The sequence below is a fragment of the Sinohyriopsis cumingii genome, chromosome 10 (genome assembly GCF_028554795.1).
Source record: "Sinohyriopsis cumingii isolate HCF-2022 chromosome 10, ASM2855479v2, whole genome shotgun sequence".
Classification (NCBI taxonomy): Eukaryota; Metazoa; Mollusca; class Bivalvia; order Unionida; family Unionidae; genus Sinohyriopsis; species Sinohyriopsis cumingii.
This window is the reverse complement of record NC_142970.1, coordinates 75,227,691-75,254,949: the sequence shown is the minus strand read 5'-3', so window position 1 is coordinate 75,254,949 and position 27,259 is coordinate 75,227,691. Positions and strand designations below refer to the sequence as shown.

Genomic DNA, 27,259 nt, shown 5'->3' with positions numbered 1-27,259 from the left:
TGATGGAATAATCTATAACAATATAATGATGATGATGGAATAATCTATAACAATATAATGATGATGATGGAATAATCTATAACAGTATAATGATGATGATGGAATAATCTATAACAGTATAATGATGATGATGGAATAATCTATAACAGTATAATGATGATGATAGAATAATCTATAACAGTATAATGATGATGATGGAATAATCTATAACAATATAATGATGATGATGGAATAATCTATAACAATATAATGATGATGATGGAATAATCTATAACAGTATAATGATGATGATGGAATAATCTATAACAGTATAATGATGATGATGGAATAATCTATAACAGTATAATGATGATGATAGAATAATCTATAACAGTATAATGATGATGATAGAATAATCTATAACAGTATAATGATGATGATAGAATAATCTATAACAGTATAATGATGATGATGGAATAATCTATAACAGTATAATGATGATGATGGAATAATCTATAACAGTATAATGATGATGATGGAATAATCTATAACAGTATAATGATGATGATGGAATAATCTATAACAGTATAATGATGATGATGGAATAATCTATAACAGTATAATGATGATGATAGAATAATCTATAACAGTATAATGATGATGATGGAATAATCTATAACAGTATAATGATGATGATGGAATAATCTATAACAGTATAATGATGATGATAGAATAATCTATAACAGTATAATGATGATGATAGAATAATCTATAACAATATAATGATGATGATGGAATAATCTATAACAGTATAATGATGATGATAGAATAATCTATAACAATATAATGATGATGATGGAATAATCTATAATAATATAATGATGATGATAGAATAATCTATAACAGTATAATGATGATGATAGAATAATCTATAACAATATAATGATGATGATGGAATAATCTATAACAATATAATGATGATGATGGAATAATCTATAACAATATAATGATGATGATGGAATAATCTATAACAATATAATGATGATGATAGAATAATCTATAACAATATAATGATGATGATGGAATAATCTATAACAGTATAATGATGATGATAGAATAATCTATAACAATATAATGATGATGATGGAATAATCAATAACAGTATAATGATGATGATAGAATAATCTATAACAATATAATGATGATGATGGAATAATCTATAACAGTATAATGATGATGATAGAATAATCTATAACAGTATAATGATGATGATGGAATAATCTATAACAATATAATGATGATGATAGAATAATCTATAATAATATAATGATGATGATGGAATAATCTATAACAGTATAATGATGATGATAGAATAATCTATAACAGTATAATGATGATGATGGAATAATCTATAACAGTATAATGATGATGATAGAATAATCTATAACAGTATAATGATGATGATAGAATAATCTATAACAGTATAATGATGATGATGGAATAATCTATAACAGTATAATGATGATGATGGAATAATCTATAACAATATAATGATGATGATGGAATAATCTATAACAGTATAATGATGATGATGGAATAATCTATAACAGTATAATGATGATGATGGAATAATCTATAACAATATAATGATGATGATAGAATAATCTATAACAGTATAATGATGATGATGGAATAATCTATAACAGTATAATGATGATGATAGAATAATCTATAACAGTATAATGATGATGATAGAATAATCTATAACAGTATAATGATGATGATAGAATAATCTATTTAGATTTACTTACATATATGCATTGTTAAAGTTTTGATGTTGGGCAAGTGGATATAATTCTGAACTTTTTTTTTCAGGAGTTACTGGATGCTTCCTGTACTTCGGGCAGTGGTTCAGGTCTACCTTTCCTTGTTCAACAGACTGTGGCAAGGCAGGTCACACTTCTGGAGTGTATAGGTGGGTATAAGAAAGACATTACCTCTGTTACTGTGTGTTGTACTTTCTCAGTTGTTTTTATTCAGGCTGCTCCATAAATACCCAGAAGCAGTTACTTTAGTTTCTGCTCTGTGCTTTCAAGCTATTCCAGATTAAGGAATTTAAGTTTCTATACTGAAACATCGTTTTTGGAAGGTGTGTCATATGCAACATTGTTGATCCAATCTTTATGGTAATGGTCACAGCGTAGTATTTTGTAAGTTTTGTCTTGCACATTTCCTCTGCTTGTAATGACTTTCAAGCCATTTGAGATTAAGGGATGAAACTTGGTATGTTTATAAATCATTATTAGAATGTGTCGTTAACTTCACTGGGTGCCTATCTTCAAGGTGACGGTAATGGCTCAGTATCTAAAGTTTCACTTGCACTTTCAATTCGACTCTTTAGCTTTAGAACTGTCTGAGATTAAGGGCAAAACTTTGTATATTGATACATCATTATTAGAAGGTGGTGTGTCTCCCTTGGGAATCGTGTCCTTGGAGTCAAGGTAACTAATTAATATTTTACACTGTTCATCACACTTTCCATTTTGGTCTATAACTTCAGAGCTGTTAGAAATTAAGGGATGAAACTTGGTGAAATTAGAATGTGTGTTGTGTATTTGTGTTTCTGTCTTAAAGGTCCAGGACAGAGATGAAACTTGGGGTTTTTTTTGTACTTGATCATTAAGAAGCTTCTTGTGTACAACTTGTAAGGTTTTATCTTTTATCTTGATATTAAGAGATGAAATTTGGTATATTTACAAACCATCATTAGCAATTTTGGGCCTTGTCTTTAGTGTCAAGGTAATTGGTCACTTTTTTAAGTTTTTGTTCATACTTTCCATTTCATTCGATAACATTGGAGCCATTCAAGATTTAGGGATGATTTTTGCTATGTTTATAATGTACCACACCATAGTTGGGGATAGTGTGGAAATCTTCAAGATCATGGCAACAGGACAAGCTGCTAGATCTCAGTTCCATTTTTCTCTGCTCCACAACTTACGAGATGTGTTAGATGATTGAATGAAATTTGTTATAATGCCAGTAGAAGATGGGTTACATTTGTAATTTTTTTGTTCTTCCTTTTTATGTTCTTTCCTTCTTATGCTTTTTGAAATTCTTTGAGATTAAGACTTTAAACTTGGTTATTTTTCAATATCTGCCTAGTAACTCTACAGTTCTGTCACAAAGGTAACAGCCAGTTTTCATCATTATATACATTTGGTGACTTCACCATAGCTATCAAGGGACAAAAGTCAGAGTTTTCTTGTTATTCCAATATCTCCAAAAGGCAGAAATCCATCACTGTTATGGGTGCAATGGACAGCATAATGTTTTCTCTACTAGGCTGAGATCCACAACTACTACTGTTGCTTTCCACTAGGGAGAGATTCACAGCTATTGTTTGTTCTCCCATAAGCTGAGATCCATAACTATTACAGGTGCATACTACTGTTGCTTTCTGTTAGACAGAGATTCACAGCTATTGTTGGTGCAAATGAAATCAGACAGAAAGACACAGGATGTACTTTCAGACCTCAAGAAAACTAAAAACTTTTGCCAAGATTAAATATAAATATTTGAACAAATACAGTAAGGATATATATTAAACTTTTATGACATATGGGCAAATATTTAGGGAAGAAGTGATTATTTGGGGGTGATTTTGTTACATGGAAAAAACATCTGACAGCAGAGATTATTGATAATCAAAATAGATTTGCCTCCCCTTGATCTGTCTTCCATACATTGCATGGCAGCTCAAAATCAGGCAATTAAGTTCAGTAGTCAACAGATTTAAAAAATATTTAAATTTAGTTTGACATTCTGCTTTTGTCTTTTACAACTCTAAGCTTGTAACTCTCAAAACATGAATGTTAAACTTTTGACAAGGAGTTTTTTAAAATAGCATTTCAATTTTCCATAGTAGATTGGCAGTATGCATAAAAATTTCTTTTTTGAATAAAGTTGTTTTATTTTGCAATATTTGTATTTTAATTTAGATTTTGTGATGAAATTGTCTTGTGGTTGCATTTGTTCTCACTTTCATTATTACATGCAATGGTGTTATTTTACGAATGATACGCACTACATCAAGGACAGGTCATATTAAAAACAATAATCAAAATAAGATTGTAACTTCATTTGTAACTGTTCTTGTGTCTTCACTTATTCAGTGAAATCTGTACTTAAATTCATCTTCAGGAATATTGCTTTTGCTGGGTAGGAAAAACCTCTCACACCATTTTAATGTGACTGCAAAGAATAGGAAGAATAACTGCAGGAAAAATGGCATCACTGTTTGCATTCTGTTTCGTTTTTGTTTCAAAACAACTAATTGTAATTTCTTTGTTTGATAAGTTGTCAAATTCTGTTCCCTTACAACAGTTCATTTAATTTTGGCTTAATTGCTTGATTTATTTTAAAATTTCAGGAAAAGGACGCTATGGTGAAGTTTGGCAAGGTCGTTACCATGGGGAGAAGGTTGCTGTCAAAATTTTCTCATCAAGGGATGAGTCAAGTTGGAGGCGTGAGACTGAAATCTACAACACCTGTCTGTTACGACATGACAACATTCTTACTTACTATGCATCTGATATGACAAGTCGCAATTCTTGTACTCAACTTTGGCTGATAATGCAATACCATGAGAATGGGTCCTTGTATGATTATCTTCAGATTAATGCTTTGAATCATGAACAGATGCTTCTTCTTATTCATTCTGCATCAGCAGGACTGGTTCATTTGCATACAGAAATCATTGGAAATCGTGGAAAGCCAGCAATTGCACATCGAGATATTAAGTCAAAAAATATTTTGGTAAAATCGGATGGCACATGTTGCCTAGGCGACCTAGGTTTGGCAGTAATGCACACAGCAGAAGGTGATAGACTTGACCTGGGCTGCAATAACAAAGTGGGAACAAAACGATACATGGCGCCAGAACTTTTGGATGAGACATTAAATCCTTCATTTTTCAGTTCATTTAAGTGTGTGGATGTGTATGCATTTGCATTAGTCATGTGGGAAACTGCAAGAAGATGCATAACAGGAGGTAAGCAGAGTGTGTAGATTGTTACTGTTCCCGTTGTCATGGATTCAATGGCTCAAATAAAAACTAACTTAAAGACCAAGCAAAAACAGGAACCCTTATAAAAATCAAGAAAATTGAACTCACAGTATTATATTTTGCTATATTATTGAAATGTGTTACTAAAAAGAAAAATAGTATGCCAAAAGTTTGCTCATAGCAAGAAAGGCATAACTTATCTGATAAAGCCATCTTGAAAGTCGACATGTCTGTCTGTCAATAAATGTCAAACATAAATTTGAGAAAAAATAGAAGTGTTTTCAAAGTTCAGTCCCCATATTCTGAATGGAATCTAAGAGCTTTAAACAGGTTATTTCCACGTGATTTATGCCTTCTTTCTTGAATTGTAATAAGAACACTGTATGTCACACAGTTTAGTGAATTTTGCAAGCAAACTAATTTTGCCCAAAATTTTCATGCTAAGATATGTATTGGAAAAATGTGTATGCATGATAGACGTGGCAGTGTCTAGATGGACAGTTCTGAAAGTTTGTAGTCAGGGATAGGCAATAGTTACCCTTTTTATAAGTGTCACCTTTGGATGTAACAGAAGGATTTGTTGTCTTAGTATAAAGAAGTACCCATATATATGTTTTTCCTATTTTATGTTCACATTCTTCACTGGTAGCAGCAACTTTTTTCATGTGATTTGATAATACATTGTATGAAATAATAAAATAATACTTTGTATTGTCTGTGTTGACATAGCATAGCATGCAAGCACATATTGCTTTCTACCAGTAAAATGTTATATATTTGTCAATTAGTAATTCGCTAAATTTTATGTCACTCATTTGCAAAGATTGAAGATTTGCTAAGCCAGTAATGTAATTTTCATTACAGTGTCTTATTTTATTCAGTCTTATTATCAGTCAATTGATAAATCACAAGAGTTGACTAAACACATTATGCACAAAGTGAAATGCTGCCATTTTTCACTCATGCCTGTGTAGTTAACACTGATATGCACTCTGCTCCACAGTATAATATTCAGTTGTTACTGGTGGAGTCGGGCCCAAAATACACTCTTATGTACAAAGTGTATAGACCATTATCCATTCATATCTGTTTAGCTGCAGTTGATTAACATTCCACTAAACTGTGTAATATTTAGGTGTTAAAAGTTGAGTTTGGCCACCAGCTACACTATATGCACAAAGTGATGGACTATTTCCAATCATGTGTGTGTAGCTGTCACTAACTTGCTCTCTACTACTCTGTGATGTATGCAGATGTTGCTGGTGAAGTAAGATCCAAGTTACATTGTGCTCTGAGGGTGTTGAACTTTGATTGACTTATGGTTTATGAAATTACCAACAGCTTTTAGTCCATAATGGAATCTACAGATTGAACAAGTATCTCCCATTTTTTCTATGGAGATGAGTAATTTACACCATCTAAGTGTAGTGCTCCATTGCATTCTACACCTGCAGAACTGTAGCTTGGGAAATTCAGTTTGTGTTCTTTAGTATAGCATTTTCTGTAAACAGAAAGTTCTTTGAAAATATGTTCACCTAATTAATATACAGAAATTCAAGTCTTTACAGTAAAATTTCCAGAAGACTTTAGTGAAGGATAGTAAAGATTCGATACATCTTAATACAGTGATGTTTTGTTACCCTCATGCTTCATAATTAGCAGTCCTGGTATGGTTACATATTGAACACAGATTGGTTAGTGGAATCTTTAATCCACAGTACCCAACTGTATTTTGGTGGTAAATCAGTGAAAGTCTACAGTTGGTCATTTGACCTCAGAATCAAAGAATGCTTCCATACTGCCTCTACTTAATAATTATCTCAATAAAATCAATGTTATTCTCCGGGGGAAAAAACAGTAGTGATGGATAGTGGACTTATATATGTTATGAAACAGGGGAGGGGGTTACTTTTGAAGATCTGAAATTGTTATATAGTGTGTCCCACTGGGCTTCACTTTGACCACTTGTCCAATCCAAGCAATTTGGTGAACATGTACACTTATCTGGGTATTTGGATAGGTCAGTATTCCACTGAATTATATTTTATGTGAAAGCTTCCATTCATTATTTGGATGTCAGCAGAGGTGATTAGACTCTGTGTTTGTTGGATAGCGCTGTGTTAGTAATACAGAAGTCTAGTTGGTAATGCAATTTTTAGGAGGTTGAAAATGCACTCAGAACATGGTGGATATTGACTTAACAAGCAAAACAGTTATTGTTAATTAATTTGAGATTTTGTAGAAAATTGAATTGACTAGGGCCTGTATGCATAATGTTATATTATTTTCCTTGTACTTTCTAGGTCTTGTTGAAGAATACAAGCCCCCATTCTGGGATGTTGTTCCAAATGATCCATCTTTTGAAGATATGCGTAAAGTTGTTGTGGTAGATCAACAAAGGCCAACATTGCCAAACAGATGGGTTTCCGACCCTGTAAGTTAACCTAGTCACATTGATTTGATCACTATTCTAAGTTTATTTTTTATTTAAGGCTGTGAGGTCTTAAATTGTGTGTTCCAGGCACAAATTTAAATAAATCAATAAGAAGACAACATTGCCAGTAAAATTATAATTTTTGACAGTATCACTGTCTTTAATAACCTAGTATACCAAATTACAAGACTTTATCACAAGGTAAGCATATTTAAAAAGTTCTTGTACAGAAAATTTATTTTGGGTTACTCTATTTACAACAAGTATGGTGCCAATATGTTTTAGAAGTTCTGTTTGTTTTTTGCAAATTGTTCTGTTCCAGACTTTAACATTTTACCAATCAAGTACTGTTACATTTGTAAAGATATGATTGTAGCATTGATTGTGCTCTCCAGTTTAGTACTTTGCACAGTCTTTGCAAGAAAAAGAATTTACCAAATTTTCCTTGCCTCTAATCATGGTTATTTAAAAAAAGGTCTTTGTGTATCTTAGGTGTTGTAAAAAATTAATTACCTTTATTTTGGTGTATGTTTGTTTAGATTAGTTTGGGTTAGAGACTATACACAGACTTGCCAACCGTCATGACTTTGGCATGAATTTCATGACTCTAGATGGTGATTCACTGATTCACACCACATGAAAAAAAATAATGAATTCCCGAATTCTCAACAGTTTTAAATCAGGAATAAAGTAACTTTATCCTGTTAAGTGCTTTTCAAGATATCAGCAGTGATCACATAGATGCTGATAACAGTCTTTTATTGTTTGTCATGATCTTTGTAGAACTATATTCATTTGTTACAGTTTGCCCGGTAACAAGCATTGTAAAGTATATCATATGTATTTAGAATAGAAGTTTTACAAATACTCGTGAAGAAAACTAGGGTCCAACTGATTTTTTTGAAAATGGCACATGCTCATACTCATAGCAACTTTAATTTTTTTTAAATAAGACACTAAATGATGACAGCTTTTTCCATTATAGGAATTCCTGAGATATTGAAAGATTAGCATATAGCGTAATGTTACTTTAGTTCATATTTTTCTGCACATGCGCCGACGCCACTAATCAGTAACTGTTCAACATTTCATCTTCTGGATTAATACCATTTCATAATTAAGCTACACTACACTCAAAAATGTTTTCAACTCCAAGAAAAAATAAATATATTCCTCAAAAAGTGAAGCATAGATTGGAGTACACAAAAAATTGGCCTTGCATTCAGCATGAAACTTTGATGTACATTATGCTTTTCATGCAGTAGTATGCTGCAAATTTTAGAATTGTGAATGTGCACTGGTGCTCATACCATTGCTTAGGCCTATGATTTACCTGTTGGACATTTATATAGTATATGTATGACATATTTAATTATAAACAACGATTCGAGCCTCTGTGGCCTGTGGCAGAAGGAGTTGAAAAAGCACACTGCTAGCTAAAAGCATATAGATATTGAGAAAATTAAGAGCACCCCCAGCAGATTTCAGCTCTGGAGTACTTTAAGCCATATACTCAAGTCCTGCAAGCTGCCAGTGCTGAAGCATTGTGTGTGAGTATTCTTGTTGAATACAACCTACCTTTCTGAGTTGGAGATCAACCACAGTGACAGTGAAAGAGTATTTCCTGTTGTGAGGAAACATAAGACAAACTTTATTACCTATTTAGGCGCTGAAAATTTTCAACAATTTTAGTCACCAAGATTAACCAGCAGGCAAGAAGCCAAAATGTTTTTAAAAACATATTTATCATAGCTCAGTTGAGGAAGTTCATGACTGCGACAGCATCATATCATGACAAATAGTGTGAAGTTTGTGTATATCAGTAAATTTGGCTGGAGATAAATTTGTAATGTAATCAGTGTAAATAATGTTTTAGTTTTATATGGTAGACATACTGTTTTCCTAGTACCACATCTTAAGAAGTTTAGTCACAATACATACAGGTTGCATGGAATTATGCTAACATGTTCTGCATTGTGATTCCTTCAGATGCACCATAATGCCTGTTGCTCTTTTAAATGTATTTCATAACTGTTGAGCGGTACCTTTAAGTATTGTAGCACAAGTTAAAATTTAATGGAGGTCAATTGTATGAAATCTGTAAATCCAAGAGTTGGATTTATGTCATGTTGAAAAGTATACACCATTCATTATTTTTGGATAAGCCACTCTGTTGAATAATTTGAATTTAAAATAAAAATGTGTAAGATATTACTCATTTTCAGATTTAGTATTACTGTGGAGGTCACAGCATTATACTATATACCATGACAACGTGGGAAATTTCAAAGTTTGCTTAATATCAGATGTTAGAACAGCAGTGAACCATTAATTCGATGTTTCCACAGATGCTTCTCAGAATATCAGGGAATCAGTTCTTGAATGTTGAAACAAATACCTGTCAGATCATAATGGAACACATCCTTGAATATTTCGAAGAAAATCTGTGTGAACATCAGGAAGTCATTTCCAGAATGTTTTCATAAATGCTAATCAGAACATTAGGGAACCATTCTAAACGTTTCAACATATAAATGTCAGAACATAAGGGAACCATTCTGAATATTTCAACAAATGCATATCAAAATATAATGGAATCATTCTGAATGTTTCAACATATGCTTGTAGGAACATATAGGGTACCAGTTCTTGAATGCTTCAAAAAATTTCCATCGGAACATAAGGAAACCATTTTCAAAATGATTTAACAAATTCTTCTCAGAATGTCACTGTATTATTCTGAGTGTTCTGCAAATGTTTGTCAGAACATCAGGGAACCATTCTCAATGTTTAAACAAATGATTGTTAGAACATAATGGGAAATCCATCTTAATGTTTCAATAGATATTGGAGTGCAAAAAGCCATATATGAACATAATTCTATTTTTTGGAAAATAAATATTCATCATTTATATACATAACCTACCAAGGTTAGTGAATTGGCTAAAACTCGAAAGTCTGCTTACAGCACAAAAATATGCAACCACAATCAGATACAATCCACTGTGTCATTTAAGAATGAGCATAAAGACAGTCTCCATTTAGGGGGCAGAAAATAGACAACAAACCTGTAAATGTGATGCAGTTATGTTTTTATACATAATTTATAGTTCATATTTCATTTCCTTTCAGATTTTGAACCAGTTGTCACGAATTATAAGAGAGTGTTGGAACCAAAACCCAAAAGCTCGGTTGCCAATGTTACGTGTAAAAAAGACACTAAGTACCCTGTTGGAACAGGCTCACACTCGTAAACTTGAACATCTGAAAGACAAGATTACTAACATATGATGATCATAATTTTCTTCTCAGTGCCAAATTTTGTATTGTACCTCCAACAAAATTACAGGTGAACAATGAAAGAGCTGATATTCTTGAATGGCATGGAAACAAAAGATTGTGTAATGTTTTGGCTCAACATATTTAAGCTCATAGTAATAAGCATTTAGGAGAAAGTCTGGCAGAGGCTTCTAGTGGCTAATAAAATCAGAACTTATTATCTTTGCATGGATTGGATGGCAGTCCATTGTGGATTAAATATGAAGATTATTCTGGTACCCATTATATATCCTCTCTGCCTGGAATAGGCAAGATTGAGTGTCATGCTTGATGGAATGACAGCAATGGTCAGAGTGGGATTTAAACCCAGAACATTCCCATTCTGTGCCTGTCTTTACCAACCAATGGGTAATGCTGCCTTTACGTAAATAAATTGGCATAATGACCAGTTTAGGAGATGTGAAGATGGTCTTTTATTTGAGGATTTTAAGATGTTAAAAATTGGATGTCTGTTAAAAATACCAGCAATGCATCATTGTGCACCCCTGTCCTATAAGCTACAAAAATACTTTTAAATTGTCAAGATGCTATTGTAATTACTTATACTTTCCAAAGCTAGGTGGCTGCCTATGTTCAAAAATGTTAAGTTGAACCTTTCGATTAACACAAGCAACGTGGTATTAGTGTATCTCACAATATCTGTTTTATTTTTTGGAAAATATAAGCAGTCTGTCAGTGAAATTGGTTGTGGTTTATTGAATTGTCAGTTTTAATCAAATTCACTGGGGTTTTTTTTTTTGTTTTTTTTTTTGTTTTTCACAAGTAATTTTGCATATTTTTACTCTGTAGACTTAACCAGCCATGCCGTTTTTATGTTTGTAGTTTACATTTTGTAATAATTTGTATATATAGACATTGTTCAATTTTGTTTCTGATTTCACAATTTTCAGCTTTGGTTCTTTAATTTATGGACCGTTTGCACCTTTTTTTTGTTCATTGCATTTAGTTGTTTATTTATGGTCATTATATTTATGCCTTGGTAACCAGTTGCATCAGGTGTGTAAAGCTGAATGTGTTCAGGGACATTCACAAAGTGAGCCATGTCCACACTAAATGTACTTTATAAATCTTGCAGCCCTAGTGCATGTTTGTAGAAGCAATCTGGTTAAAATATGATCTCTGCTGTCCTACATGAAGATCGGACAGCAACCACATAGGGGTCATCTTCTGCTGACCCATGTTATTACCACATTGATAATTTTACCAGCCAATCAAACGAAGGCTTATACTTTAGCATTTGGAGACTTAGCAGAATGGCTGAGGAGCATAAATGTGTGCCAAATGATTTGATTCACTTTCAGATTTGTGAAAGCTACATTTCCATTGGTTAATTCAAAGGTCACCAGTCCATGACCCCTTAGTAATCAATGTCAGATCGCCACATAGGTCAGTGGAGATCTGATTTTAATCAGATTGGGTCAGAAGGAATTTTGCCCACTGATTGACAGAAATAGTTGAAGTCATTAGATATTGAAGTCCTGAGTCTACAACTGTACTCCAGTCAGTTGCCAGTATAGCTGGGATACCTCTATGGACTCCTTATGGAGTGTCTGTGAGTCTTAGTGCATGCGGTTTTCTGCACTCTTCTTTGGAGTCATCAAGACAGTGGATTTTATTGTCATTCATTTCAGGTCAGTTGTATTTACAGTAACTGTAGCATACCTGGACAACAACTTAACAGAAATGCATGGTAAGTTTGATTCAGAATCAAAATATGAAAAACATTATTAGCTCATTCTTTATTTCCTCAGTCTTTATATACTTATTAACCTCTCTTAGCTGGATTTTCTTGTGAACTGGAAGAAGTCAGATCTCTTTACTTCCTTGCATTTCATTCGTCTAGGTATTTCTGACTCATCTCAATTTATTAGGACTTTTCCCCCAAGTGCATTGCTTGCACTGTCAAATTCTCTGAGTTGTTATCTTAGAAAATGTCAGTTTATATGGAGGTGAGGCATTTACATATTAAGCTCCTAAAATTGAAAGCAAGAATCAAAACCTTTCATTCCAGGCAGAATCTCCATTGCAAGAAGGTTGTCATCATAACGGTACTTAATTACTTCCACAAATGGTGTGGGACCAATCCACCCACCAAATGGTGTGGTGGTCCCACCCATCAATCTGCCATCAAAAATGTGCACTATTTCATTATTTTTTTTTACAAACACATGGAACTGGGGCCTTAGGTGAGTGGTCAGTTTCACATATCCATGACATCTCACCTGTGTCTGTGTGGTTTTAAGTCTCAGATTCTGCCATTGTAGGCATGCGAGAAAGCTTGCCAGTAGTAGTCAGTGAATCTTCCCAGGGTTTTCTCAGGTTCTTTATCAGATATAATGGCATAAACCCACTCAACTAAATGAGGTGGTCACCATTACCAGATCCAGAAACTTGTTTTCATTTGGGATGGAATATGGGGATATAACTTCCCACAAACTGTTTTGATTTTGGAGTGATTCAAAGGATATGATTGGACCACCAATGTGGTTCTAATCACCCCCATCACGTGAGACAGGTCTTGGGTCCGGGGTTTAATTGCTCTATCAATAAACATTCCCAGGAAGCTTTAGATGGCTCCCAACATGTCCAAGCAGCCAAGATTAAATGTCTTCCAACCATCTGGACAGATTTGTCCTTCATACCTGACTATTACCAGGAAATCTCCACTTAGAATGGAATTCAGTATTCATGGAGAGGATTTCACATGCTAGACAACCCTCCACTTTGAACAAGTATGGGGAAAAGTGGCATGTTTTTATGTGCTGGTGCATTGACAATGACATCGTTCCTTTGTGGGCCTCAGTTTTGCAAGCCAGATTGTTTGCTGTGGTTCTTTGATGAGAAACATTTGGCACCAATTATAAATAAAGGCTTACACTTCATGATTTAAACACCTTCAGACAAGTGAGAGTGGATGTAGGCCAAGACATAAATCTCTCTGACTTTGATCTGAATTGGTCCCAGTCTCTTACATGTTTTCATACATGGTTCAGTTCTTCTAAATTTAAACGTTTGTCCAGAATGTCACTGAAGCTGCTTTCATACTAGATGTGATTACTGGTAGCCTTCATCTCGACTTGCAAGGTGAGTGAATTGTACATTCTTTGGTCAACCTAAATTGTCTTCTGTTCCATTCAGATGATTCTATTGTCATTACCAGAAACTGGAGATTTTCATTGTAAATTATGTTTCTGTGATTAAGCCCTCCCACACATCAGGAAAGGTAAGTATCCTTGCTGAAGTATCACTCAAGCAAATCATCTGGTACATGTATTTGAGTAGCCACCAGCAGTGGAAAAGAGAGGTAATTATAAATAGTTTCTTGGAAGAGTTACTTTTCACATATTATTTTTGTAGCCTAAATGATAGATTGACTAATCAAAAAGAACATTAACATTTACAGATATCTTAAAATTCGGAAAAAGCTACCATGTAGACATGGCATACAAACCAGTCGTTGTTAAATACTCTGGTGGAATTATAATGTAGAAGTCCATTAGCTGTAAATTCTAATTTATGTTCTTCAAAAGGAGCAAGTTGTATTATGGTTTGGTTGTATGAAGTTTTCTGTGAGTGTGTGTGTTAATTTTTGTGTGTACTGTATATTATAAATATAATTTGATAAAACATGTTGGTAAAAAGTTTACAAGTCAACAATGCTCAAACATTTTTGGAAAAAATGTAGGTAGTGATTTTGATGATGTTCATAGTATATTTAAGTTAATTCATGATTCTTGTTTCACAATACGGCTCTCAAGGTTATATAAATTGTCTTTGTTCTGATTGATAATTGTTTCAACAACTGCTTACAGGTTAACTCAGTTGCCCGCTGAAGAATCATACTGCTAGCCATTTGTGATCAGTTGTTCAGTTACTTCTTCAGTGGCATGGTGAATTTTAAACCCTCCTTAGTTGTTTCACTAAATCTAAAGATATTCATATTTGTTATTACTTGTACATCATTTAATACCCCATCTTGATTTGGTCCTGTCTGTCTGCCTGTCCCAAGAAGCTTTTTAGCAACACTAACTACAGGTAATTTTGAGTTGCATATTTCATCCAGGTAATTTTGAGTTGCATATTTCATCCAGGTAATTTTGAGTTGCATATTTCATCCGTATGTAAATGACCATATCACAATATTAGGCTATTACTTTTTTATTGCAATTTTTTTTTGGGGGGGGGTAAAACATGTAACTGTAAATAAACCAAGACCACTTAAAGTAGACAAATTAAATTGTTTGGGCTTATTTATATTTTTATGTAGATGGTACAATTAGATTTTTTAACTTTAAGGAATTGTACATTTTTTTTGTGTTGGCATGATTAAATTACATGCCACTTTAGGTGTATAATACAAATTTTGTATGCATTTTAGTATGCATATGTATATATGGGCTGTTCCATTTAAACACACCTGGGACCAAGGGAAGACACTTGTAATGTGAGGTTCTCAAATTTTCCTATCATTCTAGTAAGAACTCTGTGAAATCAAAGTACCCTGGCATATATTTTTAAAAATTGGCCTTTCCTGGGCCAGAATGGAACAGCCCATACCTACTATGAATTTGATGCCATAATTATTTCATAATTATGACTTAGATATTTGGGATCAGCAGTAATTCAAAACACTATAACACGACATTAACACTAATCCAGTTTTATACTTTTAGCATAATTATCAGTGCTTAAATCTGTATCTTTTTTTATTTTAATTTTTTGACAAGGCTATCCAGGTTGTCATCCAAATTTATATCCTGATGAGTACAAGCTTGGATCATATGTCATTTTATCTTGAAGTTATTTGATATGCCAATACTGCTGAACTCTTTTTGATCACAAGCATTTTTGGCTCTACAATTTTTCCTAAAAGGTGCTTTTGTTGATTATGTTGATGCAGTAATATACAGAATTTACAAGTTTTTTACATGCGATTTTCCTTAAAATGAACGGTGTGCAGATTGAAAAGTTGGACAGTGGTATAATTGATGAGATACTAATAATGCCATATGCCAAAGATAAGAAAATTCAGGGATTGTGTTGCTTTTTATTTATTGACCGTCTTGTTGACCAAGTGTATGCACTGGTATATTTGCAAAGAGGTAACTGTTCCACATAAGCTGTGTAAATTACATGATAGAGTGTTTTAATCCATGTTCACTTTTGATTTCATGGTGAAAGCTTGATCAGGTAATGCTGTTCTAATCCTAGACAAAATAAAGTAATCAATTAAAGAAACAGGACAGATAGCAGAATCGATGTAGGTAATGTTCTTTACCAAAGAATTTCACTAAGTTTGTGAATTGTCACTTCACAAAATATATTATGTGTGTTTCTATTTCATTTGAAATATGCTCAATTTCTGTTGGAATGAAACAAAGAGAGATTCTTTTGCTGTGATTTTAGTTACATAGAAAAAATTTCAAGACTCTTCAGGAAACTGAAAATAGTTAAGGTGTACAGAATATAATTTCTTGACATAAATGAAACATTTCCATTGATGACCATCAGTTAAGTCTTAACTAAATCAAAAAATTTTAATGGAATTTCCAGATGTGATGAATGTTTTTTTCTGTAAGGTTCCTTTTGCAGGAAATGTTAACTGTCATATAATTTACCTTGTGTATAATGTGCGTTCAGCTGGGATTAGTTAAAGATGCTTGCTGCTAACAACTCCCTAGTTGCATCATTATCGTTACATTCATTACAGCTGGAAAATGTAGTGCGTGGAAATATGGGAGATGTAGGAGGTCATTGTGATGTAACAAGTACAGCCTTCTGCTCTTAGACAAAGAGCTGGATGAATTTGAAAGCAGTATGGGAATTCCTTTATTCTACATGAAAACCAAAAAGCTGCCAAATGCATATCGAACATTGTGAAATTACAAATTTAAGACCGGGCATAAGTTGACACCCTATCTTAATGAATTTAATTACAGATCATAGTCATAATACAAAAAGATGATAAACGTTTACAATTTATTCTGCTGGCTTTTATGTTTATTGATGAGTATTATAAAAGTTATACATGATCTTGAACCAGAGATATTTGGAGGATCTGTAAATACTCTTAATGAAATTTGTTTCTGTGAAACTTTTTTAATTTGAGGTAGATATCTTAAAGATTCTCTTCTTGTGCGACAAAATCCCCATCATCCTACAAATTTCTTTTCTGTTTTGATTCAGGCAGAAATATTTTTTATAAAAAGAAGTTAAATCCTCTGATGGTGATCGGCCTTTAATATCTGAACAGGGTACACATGAAATAATAGAACTAAGTTGACCTTAATCGACATTGCTCTAGGTGGCTCAATGGTCACTGACATCTCACCTTTGTCTGCATGGGTTTGAGTCTCATGGGCCCAGCCAGCATGGGTGTGTGAGAAAGCTTATCAGTAACTTCCCATGGATGGCTGGGATTTCTGGAGAGTTCCCAGGTTCATGCTCCACCAGTTCTATACTGGCCACCATGCAAATATGGCATTCAACCCACAATACCAGGAACTGTAACTCTTATGACATAGCTGCAACTGCAGAATATGGATCTATGCTACTTACAGTTAGGTGTAAATCATGGATTGGAAAATAATGTACAATTTTATATTTTGATCCCAGGAAGCTAATGACTTTCTTACCTTTGCAATATATTAGAGGTCTTTTCGATTTAAAATGCATATTTCTCATTGGTTTGTTCATTCAGTTGTATCAGAAATATCATAAATGCACCAAATATGCAAGGATATGGTTTCATTAAAAAAAAGACAAACATTTACACAACATATCTAAAATTGTGCTTTATTTCTGCATGTAATAGCTGAAATCTGAATGTAAATCGCTTGACTCGGAGTTTTGAAGCTGTCAGGTGTTTAAATAGTGAACATAATCACAATGGTGGTCGAAGTGTTGAATCATATTTTTTAATTTAACTTAATTTAATTTGCAAGGTTAGCTCCTTATAATAAAACCTACCTACAACTTAACCAGGTTGTGACAAAATTTGGTTGTAAATAGTTCCATTGATGTAGATCAATTACTTTATGTGTCGGGTTCTTTTTAATTTGAAATTTGTTTTTGTTAGTTTGCATATATTAATTTGTTTTGTTTGCATTTTTGTTGTTCTCTGTATTTCATACCTATGTGCCTAGACCTCACTAGCTGCTTGTTCAGATACATTATCAGTATTTATTTAATCGGCAAATGTGTCCTTACTGGAGAATTGCAGGGTTTTTTTTAAAGTTCGATGTATGTAATCATGGTTACATTAACCTGGATATTCTGATTTATTTCAGCAGTCCTGAGTGTAAAAGATCTTTTGCTATTGTTTAATTTTTAATTCAGCAAGTCATTTTTAATCAGGTATGGTTGTGTTATACATGTCATTCTCCATTTTGATTTGTCATTTAATCATTTGCTTTATACATATTTATACTTTCCACGAGACACACCTACTTTGTAAGTAATTCATCATTTGCACTGTGATGCTATTTATATGGGGCTCGGCCAGGGATTGAGACAAATTTTGCCAAAAATGAATGTTGTTTTGCCACTTAATTTTTTTTTAACACAACCAGATCCACTAAAAACCTGTTGTACAGATGTTTCTGTTAATTATCTCCTGCTTTGTTTTATTTTAAATAATTCTTTTCAAGCATTTTATTACTGCTATGGATAATTTTTCTCAGAAATAATTTGGCATAAGGCAGAATAGCTTCATTGTCCATTTTACAGAGAAAAGAGCCTTAAAATACAAAATATTAGGTGTCTTTTGTGCATCTTTTGTATATGTACTTGTGTTAAGAAGTATTTTAGCATTTATTACAAAGTTTGACTATTGTGTACTATTGTTATGGTAGTTGTTTTCTTGTTTAAATACAGTATCCAGGTTTAAATACTTAATGATAAATTTATATTGCCTAATCTATTATTTTGAAAGTTTATTACAAACCAAATATTGGTTCATGTTTGGAAGACAAAGCAAATTTTACAAGATTTAACTTGTTTGATTTGTATGGGAATTCATTTAAGTGAGCACCAGTGAATTCTCACAATGTTCTTCTGTAAGTTGTGTATTGATTGTGATTGTTATTTAAGGCACAAGCTGTGAAAGCAGATTTTTCATTTGATGATAAAGCATCACATATTAGAGAGATGGCTCATTGTTTAACTTACAAAAAACATTTTAGAACTGTGTAATGCATACAAGTTCACACTCGGTTTGTCACCCAGCTAGCTATGCCTAGTAGAATCAGTTCTCACACCTAGAGAATAGCTCATAATATTGACTGTAATGATGTTATATGAAGGATTTAAATCTTTATATCAGAATTTGCTGAGAAGCGTTTTTAAATATTCACTCACACCATTTTATAGTACTAGACCTTTTTTAAAAAATGGTAATGTATTTTGTTTTCCCAAATACAAAGAGTGACTAATTGTAAATACTATATAAATGCTCATTAAGAGTCCAGTCTGTAATTGGTTTCTTGTTTTTGCCAATAAAATGCTGGAAGCAGAATTTCAGATTAGTAACCACATTTGGAAATGATATGGGAGGGGGGTGAGAAAAAGAAAATTGTACTCAGATTCTTTAGAAAGTGATTAATTACTTGCTTTAAAGCTGTCATCATGTTAGATTGTATGCTGTAAAATGGTTTTATCAGAATATTTGATTGTATACTGTAAAATGGTTTCAACTTTAACAAAAATTAGATTTAAAAAGATGAACCCATGAAATTATAGTAAGTGTTTATTTGACTGAAAGAAGGAAATCGTAGATTTAATTTCTTTCTTGAAGGGAAATAACTCTCATTAAACGTTCATCAAAACTTTTAACTTTTGTAATTGGCCAGTCATATATTGGAATAGTTGTTGTTCATTCTCATCATCTTCAGCATTCAGTATTAAGTCTTTCAAGTCGAGGCTGTAAGGGGAAGACAACTGTTTGCACATAATTATCAAACAGATATTTGTTCAGTTAGTATATCTATTGATCTCTGTTTCTTAAATGTTGGTATGCTATCAAATGTGTTTGCTTGATCATGTTTGTACATAGGTATATATTTGTCTTTGCCAATATTGAAATAAATAATGCAAGAGTGAAAGTTTGTGTTTTTATTGTGTCCCTGAAAGCAGTGGCCAGTGGCCATATCTTGCTTTTTGTTATCCAGATTCATCTCTCAGTTTGTCTATGTATCCCTTTGTCTTGATCCCATATTTTCAGTGTGTTTTTGTATAAAATAAACGTTGAAACTAAAAGTCAGAAAATTATGACATTCAGTGATTATACAAAACAACAGACAAAACAACTCTTGTCCCTTGCTGACAAGCTAACCTCGAACAGGTGAAGGTATAATAGGATCTTGATTGATATAGAATTTTAGTACAATTGCCCCACCCCAATTTTCACAATTTTTTCACACAATTTATGCCATTTTCTCATTGAGGGTACTGCATTTATGGCAGCTAACTGGCACTCCAGCCAGTAATTTAAATTCGGTATAGTCATTGTATGTGTGTTCAAGAAAGAAAAATGTGGATTGGTTGGGCGTCTTACACAACTAAAACACATAGTTATGTGATCCCAAGGGTAGTAGAGTAACATGACATGCCAGAGGACACTACAGTAGTCAGTCTGGTCCATTTCAGTGGTGGGAATCAAATACATACCCTTTTGGTCATGAGAACAATTCCTTAACCAATGAGCTACTGCTGCTGTGTGGTAATATTGTAAGTGCACCATCAAACATGGCCACTGTTACCAAAAATAGCTAAACCTTTAAATGACCTCTCCAAAGCTGCTGGATAGAATTTAACCAATTATAATAGAAAGCAACCTGGTATAAAAATTTTACAACATGCTGATTTGCCATCAGATATGAACATTGGACATTTTGTAATACCAACTGTCAGCCTTTAAATGACTATTTCCTAAACTGTAATTGTACAAATGATGCTGGTTCAGCATCAAATATGGCCACCATTACTAAAATTAGACAACATTTAAATGACTTGTTCATATATATATATATATATATATATATATATATATATATATATATATATATATATATATATGCTTGAGAAATCCAAAAAACCGTGGAATAGAGGCTTTAAATTTTATACAAATGACGCTGATCTGAGATGATATATGGCAATTTTATAAAATTGGTAGAAACATGAAACTTCATTTAAAAAATTGCAGACATGACCAAACTTTAGAGAAAGGATCATGGCTTTCAAATCAAATGTGTTCAAATTATGCCTATCAATGATCAAATATGGCCACCATTACAAAACGTTAATCAAAACTGTAAATTATGACTTCTGAGAAACTTGAGTAGAAATAGCTAACAGGTTGATCAAATTTGACGTGTACATATACTATCTTGAGTTCCTTTGATACTACCGCTCCGGTTGCTTAGTGGTTAGAGCGTCCGCCTCGGATGCGGGAGGTCGTGGGTTCGATCTCGGCCGAGTCATACCAAAGACATAACTATGGTACCAACAGCCGAGTCGCTTGGCGCTCAGCATTAAGAGGTTAGTGTTAGGACTGGTCGGCCTGGTGTCAGGATAATGTGACTGGGTGGGACATCATGCTACATGTCTGCGGCATGATGCCCAGTGCTAGACATCACTATAGACTGACACACTGCAGACATTGTAGCAATATGACTGAAAAATTATTAAAGCTACGTTAAAAATCCAAATCCAAATCCTTTGATACTGATACAGATTTGCTGTCTGTCGTCGAAATTATTACAGCTGCCATTTCTATAAGTAACAAAAAATGTACATGATATATCATTTTACAATTACATAAAGAAATTGGGTCAATAACATACTTGCCTTATAAAAAGCGCCGTGTTGTAATGAAAAGCCTTACTGCGAGGGAGTGTTTTTTATACAGTAGTATCTGAGATACAGAGTTTAATGCATGACTGAACAATCGTCTGAGATAAAGAGTTAAGTGCATAAACTTAATACAGTTGCCTGATATAAAGAAATCATTGCATGATAGTAATGCATAAATGTAACACAATTGTCTGACTTAAGAGTTCAGTGTATAACTAGCATCGTCTGAGATAAGAGTTCATTCCATAACTTTAACGCAATCGTTTGAGATTCAGCATTCAGTGCATGACAGTAACAGGATCGTCTGAGATAGAGTTCATTCACGAGAGTAACAATCGTCTCAAATGTTGAGTTCAGTGCATAATCTTAACACAGTCATCTGCAATGCCGAGTTCATTGCATGAGTAATACAGTCGTCTGAGATAAAAAGTTCAGTGAATAATCTTAACACAATCACAGAAGCATGAAAACATGTAATTGTGCTTAGATTTGGCTTCTTTAGTATAAACAATATTTATTTTTCGTCTTCAAAATAACGACCGTCACGATGAGAGTACGGTAAATACATTATGTTTTGGAGGATAGAGCAAAGAGGAAGTACATGTATTAAGCGTTAATATTGAGCTTTCCTTGGAAATGAGTGCTGCAATTGTATTGTTGGATGATCTCTGAAGGATTTAGCAAAGTTCCTATTAAGCAACTTTCCTATTAAACTTGGAAGGGAAGTATAAAAAAATTACATACATTTTTGCAGTTTTAAAGAAAATGTCAAAAATTAGGAATTACAGGGTTCCCATGCTATGTAGAAATCGGGGGGGGGGGGGAGTTGGGATAAATAAAAGTTTTCTTCCGACCAGCAAAGGCCCTTGAGTTTGCTATTTTTTTGTGATAAATGTACTTGAGTCATAACTGAATAGATCAGGAGGTAATTTTATTAAGTGTTTGCTGAAGTGAGTTTGCATAACTCATTAGCTAGTTGAGATACAATTGCTGTATAGATTATACTTTGGGTGTTTGCCTTATACATATCTGCTGAGTCGATTCAGGTGTTCTAACGACTGGATTTGTCAAGAGGACTTGCTGCCTCGTAGTCCACGTATTATATATGTATATTTATTTTCGTTTGTTTCCTTTTTTAATGTAGAATTTACAACGAATAATCTAGCATAGCAATGTGTCATTACAGCTGCGAGGTGTGATCATGGTGAGTGTAAGTGATAAATAATAAAGCGTTTCTTCAACGGTTCCCGTTTTGATATGCAAAGGAAATGAAACTGTATTTTGATGAATCTTGGCTTTCCACTTGGTAACTATTACCTCACCCAATTCGCCGTTGCCGTGAATTTTATTCTCAGACCTAGCTGATTTCTTCAGTGATGATCCAATAATATACTTTTAGAAAACGTATTACTACAGTTGGGATTGAATCGCGAAACGAAATACTTTTGGGGTGGGTTGATGCGTGATTCTTTTGAATATTTTACGGAATTTTTAACACAAAATTTTGTGATTTGTAACCCATATCCCACATAACGTGTAATTTTTTTTTTAAAGTTTATTTTCGGATGTCCCTTATAAAGTGAATATTATAAGGGTTCGATTTAGCGTAAACCAAAATTAATAATTCACTTTTCTTGCTTTGAGGACTATTTGCCTTCTTGAACAGTAGTGTTAGTAGTTGTGTCCTCAGCATAAGCTAATTTAAAAGAATAATACAAATTAACAAGTCCTTGATACGTTTATCTACTTAACCTGATATACATTTAGGCTGCATAATTAATTGTGTTGGACACTTACAGGCGTTACTGGAATAAAGGTGCTCTATGATCATATGGCATCGTTAGTTTCACATCTAATTGAAGTTCTGTTCTGTTTAAAAGGATACTAATCTTCACAGCATGTTTACAAAGCAGACATGTCAACAAACTAGAATACTGAAACACTTAAAATCTATATTCTCTCGACAGTATATAAAGCATGAAACAGACGGCCATAAAAATATAATTTGGTTTGTCAGAAGTAACGTAATGGAAAGAGTTGTTAGGGTTTCATGTCATCATCATTGGCGACTCGGTCTCGAAAGATCATGCGAATAGCGCCCTTGGGGTGTTGTCTGTCTCTGTTGGCAACGTCTGATGTGGCTGTGCAGGCCTATACGTGAGTGACAGTCCCTACTGCAGTTGGTGCAGACATACTGGGAAGTCTGCGTTACTGTGGTTGCTGTTGCGTTCTTCTTTCTCATGTAAGACCACGGGAATCAAGCATATTGTAGCAAACGAATCTCGGGGTGCGTTGAATTCAAGTAATTTAAGGCACAGAATGTATTTATGAATCACTACCAGTATATACAAATAGTCACACACACACACACTCAGAGACAGGAACTGCTTACTCTCTTGTTAAATTTTCAACAAAGCACACGTGTTAGTGAATCTAAATGTATTAGTGAATCTGAATATGTACAGTGTCCATGACAGGGGGTGATTCGATCAAAATAGTCACCTTAGAATTTATTTTTTCACCTAAACACAATCTGAATAAAATTAGATCTCCACTGTCCTACGGGAAAATCTGACAGCAACCGCTTAGGGGTCATGTTCTAATTTTATCAGTCATCCAGATGAAGTCTTAAATATTCGTGTTTGAGAGACTAATCAGTATGTCTGAAGAGCATCAATGTACGCGGAACGATTTGTTACGTTCAGGGCCGGATTATCCATAGGGCAAAGTGGGCAACGTGCCCAGGGCCCCCGAGGCTTAAGAGGCCCCGTATATTATCGTCTGGTTTCACCTGCAGGGCACCCGAGGCTCAAGGGACCCCGTATATTATCGTCTGATTTCACAGGCAGGGGCCCCGAGTCTCAAGGGGCCCCGTATATTGTCGTCTGATTTCACAGGGAGTGTTGTTAATAGTACCGTAACCATATATATGGACAAGGCAGGATAGCTATGGGCCCCTATGTTGGATGTGCCCAGGGCCCCAAAAGGCCTTAAACCGGCTTTGGATACACTTTAAGATTTCTGAAAGCTGCATTTCCATTAGTTAATTCAAAGGTCACCAGAACATGGCCACATGGCTGCACTCAGATCTTCACGTGGGACACCATCTTCCCTTGCCAAGACTTCGATATGTTAACCCTATGTTAAACCTTAGCGGATCGATCATATATCTCAATGCTTCGTCCTAGCGACATCTATTAGATTTCACGATTTGCTTCCCTTAGTATGTGATACTAATTAACCAGTAGCGTGTAACGGTGGTGCGTTTTACATCGGCTGAAGATGGTGGAGGCAATGTACTTCAAAAGGATACTTTGTAAGTTAACGTCGAAAGGATGACTACATACCAGAGAGAAGCCATTACATGTATATTTGAGTGAAAGGATGTATTAGTGATATAGTGAGACACCCTGGGGTCTATGGGACATCTATGTTAAATTTGGAGGGTTGTACCCTTGGGTCTATGGGAGTTTAACATGGGTGAGATACTCTAGGATGAACGGGAATTGATAGGGGATGTATAGCGACAATGTATTGCGACTTTATAGGGACGAGTAGATATATTTGGTTGATATAAAAATTATTTAATTGCAGCAGCAGAGAGGGTGCGACCTCAGTGAAACGTCCAGTGGGTAAACAAAACACACATACACATTTAGAAAAACACTAACGACAAAGATAAAGTAATAAATATTTTTTTAAAAAACAATTAGAGAAACTTTCGGTAAATTTAGAGTCTTTGGTTTGGCGTTAATACGCTTATATTTTCATTTTCATAAGAAGCTGTATTTTTCGAATATCACGTTTCAGCAAAAGGTCTGTTCACCCTCTCTGCAGCTACTGGGATTTCCATAGACCCTAAACAGCCCCAATCCCTTATCTCTACGTTAAATTCCCTTTGTCCCTATTCAGTCCCAATACATTGTCGCTATATATTCCCTATGTTAAATTCCCGTTGATCCTAGAGTATCCCACCCATTTACACCCCCATAGACCCCAGGATACAAGCCCACCCACACAAATCTAACACAGAATTCACAAAGACCACAGGGTACCCCACTATATACCATTTCACGGTTATTATTTCCCTTTGAAAACACCCACAGGCGTCTTGGTGCAACTCACTTTCGGATAGTTCTTTCAGTAAAGATGACAGATGTAGATGAAGAAAATGTGACAGACCGCTCGCATTCCGCAAGCTGGATCAATATTTCACTATCTTAAAAAGAAATTCTATCAATATTTGATCAATTGTTTTTACAACTTTTTTTCTTCACTAACTCGCACTGTCCCCAGCTTTCAAATAAATGTTCTCTGCCTATTTCAGAACTTCATTATCTTTCCATTACTATATCATGTTCTAGTTTCTATTATTTGATTGTGCGAAAGTGTATCGCTGCGTAAAAAGATCGCTGTTGCAATTTATCTCACTTGAAGAATAATGAAAAATATGTTGCTTTTTTTTTTACAGCTTTAATCATTGCAGTTAATGGAGGCTAACAACAACGAGAAAAAAGGTCTAACTTCTTAAGGTTCTTCTATTACTGATTTAGACTGTTACATTTCCATTAATGTTCATTATATTTTTCATGAAATAACTTGAGTTATAATCTAGGAAGGATATATATTTTCAAAATGAACAAATGTCATCCACGCTTGAACAGACGGGCGCATGTACATGTCTCCCCGATGATTATTTCAATTGCATTTCCTTGAATGGTTGGAAATTGTAGAGTATACAATTTGGAGAAATATCGATGTTAGACACCATGCATGCGTAGGACATTCGTGGCTCTCACCTGTCTGTATGTCTGTCTCATTTCATGTAGTGCATGGGTATGTATATTCTTGAATGAATATGTGTTCGCGTACCAATATTACACAAACATACTTCTGGTTTAATACGAGTATATAATGGTGCTAAGATAGAAAAAAGTGAATTTTAGATAAAGACAACAAATATGAATACTTGTGAGTATACATTTATTATTGACTTGGACATCATGTTCTTACAAACAGAATCTTTTAAAAAAAATCATACTATGTGCAATTTTACATCCGGTCAGGTGTATCAATATTGATTTAAAAAGCGAACCAAAGTAATAGGGCGGAATCTGTGTAATAATTGTATCTTTTAAACTTACATATTTGATGCAAGTAAAGTTAAATAGAATTAAACTGATTTTAAGAAGTCTGTTCCAGACGAATTTGCTGGTGGCAATCGGAAATATTGTCTAAAAACCCCATCAAATTTGTTGTTGTTGTTGTTCTAGGGTTTAACGCCATTTTTCAGCACAAGATAGGCTATACATGGCGACCAGTATAACTGGTGGACGAAGAACTCTGGAAAACCCAGGGAAGAACCACCGACCCACGATAAGCTACTGTCAGGCTTTCCCACGTAAGTAGTAAATGGGGATAGATTAGCGACAATGGGAATTAGCATTACAGAGACCCCTGGGTCAGATTAGCGACAATGGAAATTTAACATGGCGAAAAATCGTGGGTCAGATTAGCGACAAGGGAAATTAACATGGGAATAAATCGTGGGTCACTCTAGCGACAAGGGGAATTTAACATGGAACTAT

At 34.0% G+C, this 27,259-nt stretch overlaps 1 protein-coding gene across 1 annotated transcript in view; it reads left to right on the top strand.

Annotated features, from left to right (window-relative positions):
- The window catches only part of LOC149790403 (activin receptor type-1-like), an 83,712-nt gene extending 72,246 nt beyond the window's left edge, over positions 1–11,466 (top strand). Inside the window, exons 7-10 of the mRNA XM_089972456.1 lie at positions 1,855–1,954; positions 4,412–5,032; positions 7,351–7,481; positions 10,614–11,466. Coding sequence (XP_089828582.1) covers positions 1,855–1,954; positions 4,412–5,032; positions 7,351–7,481; positions 10,614–10,772 — 1,011 coding nt within the window. The 3' untranslated portion in view covers positions 10,773–11,466. The remainder of the gene's footprint in view (positions 1–1,854; positions 1,955–4,411; positions 5,033–7,350; positions 7,482–10,613) is intronic.
- Positions 11,467–27,259: the final 15,793 nt, after the last annotated feature.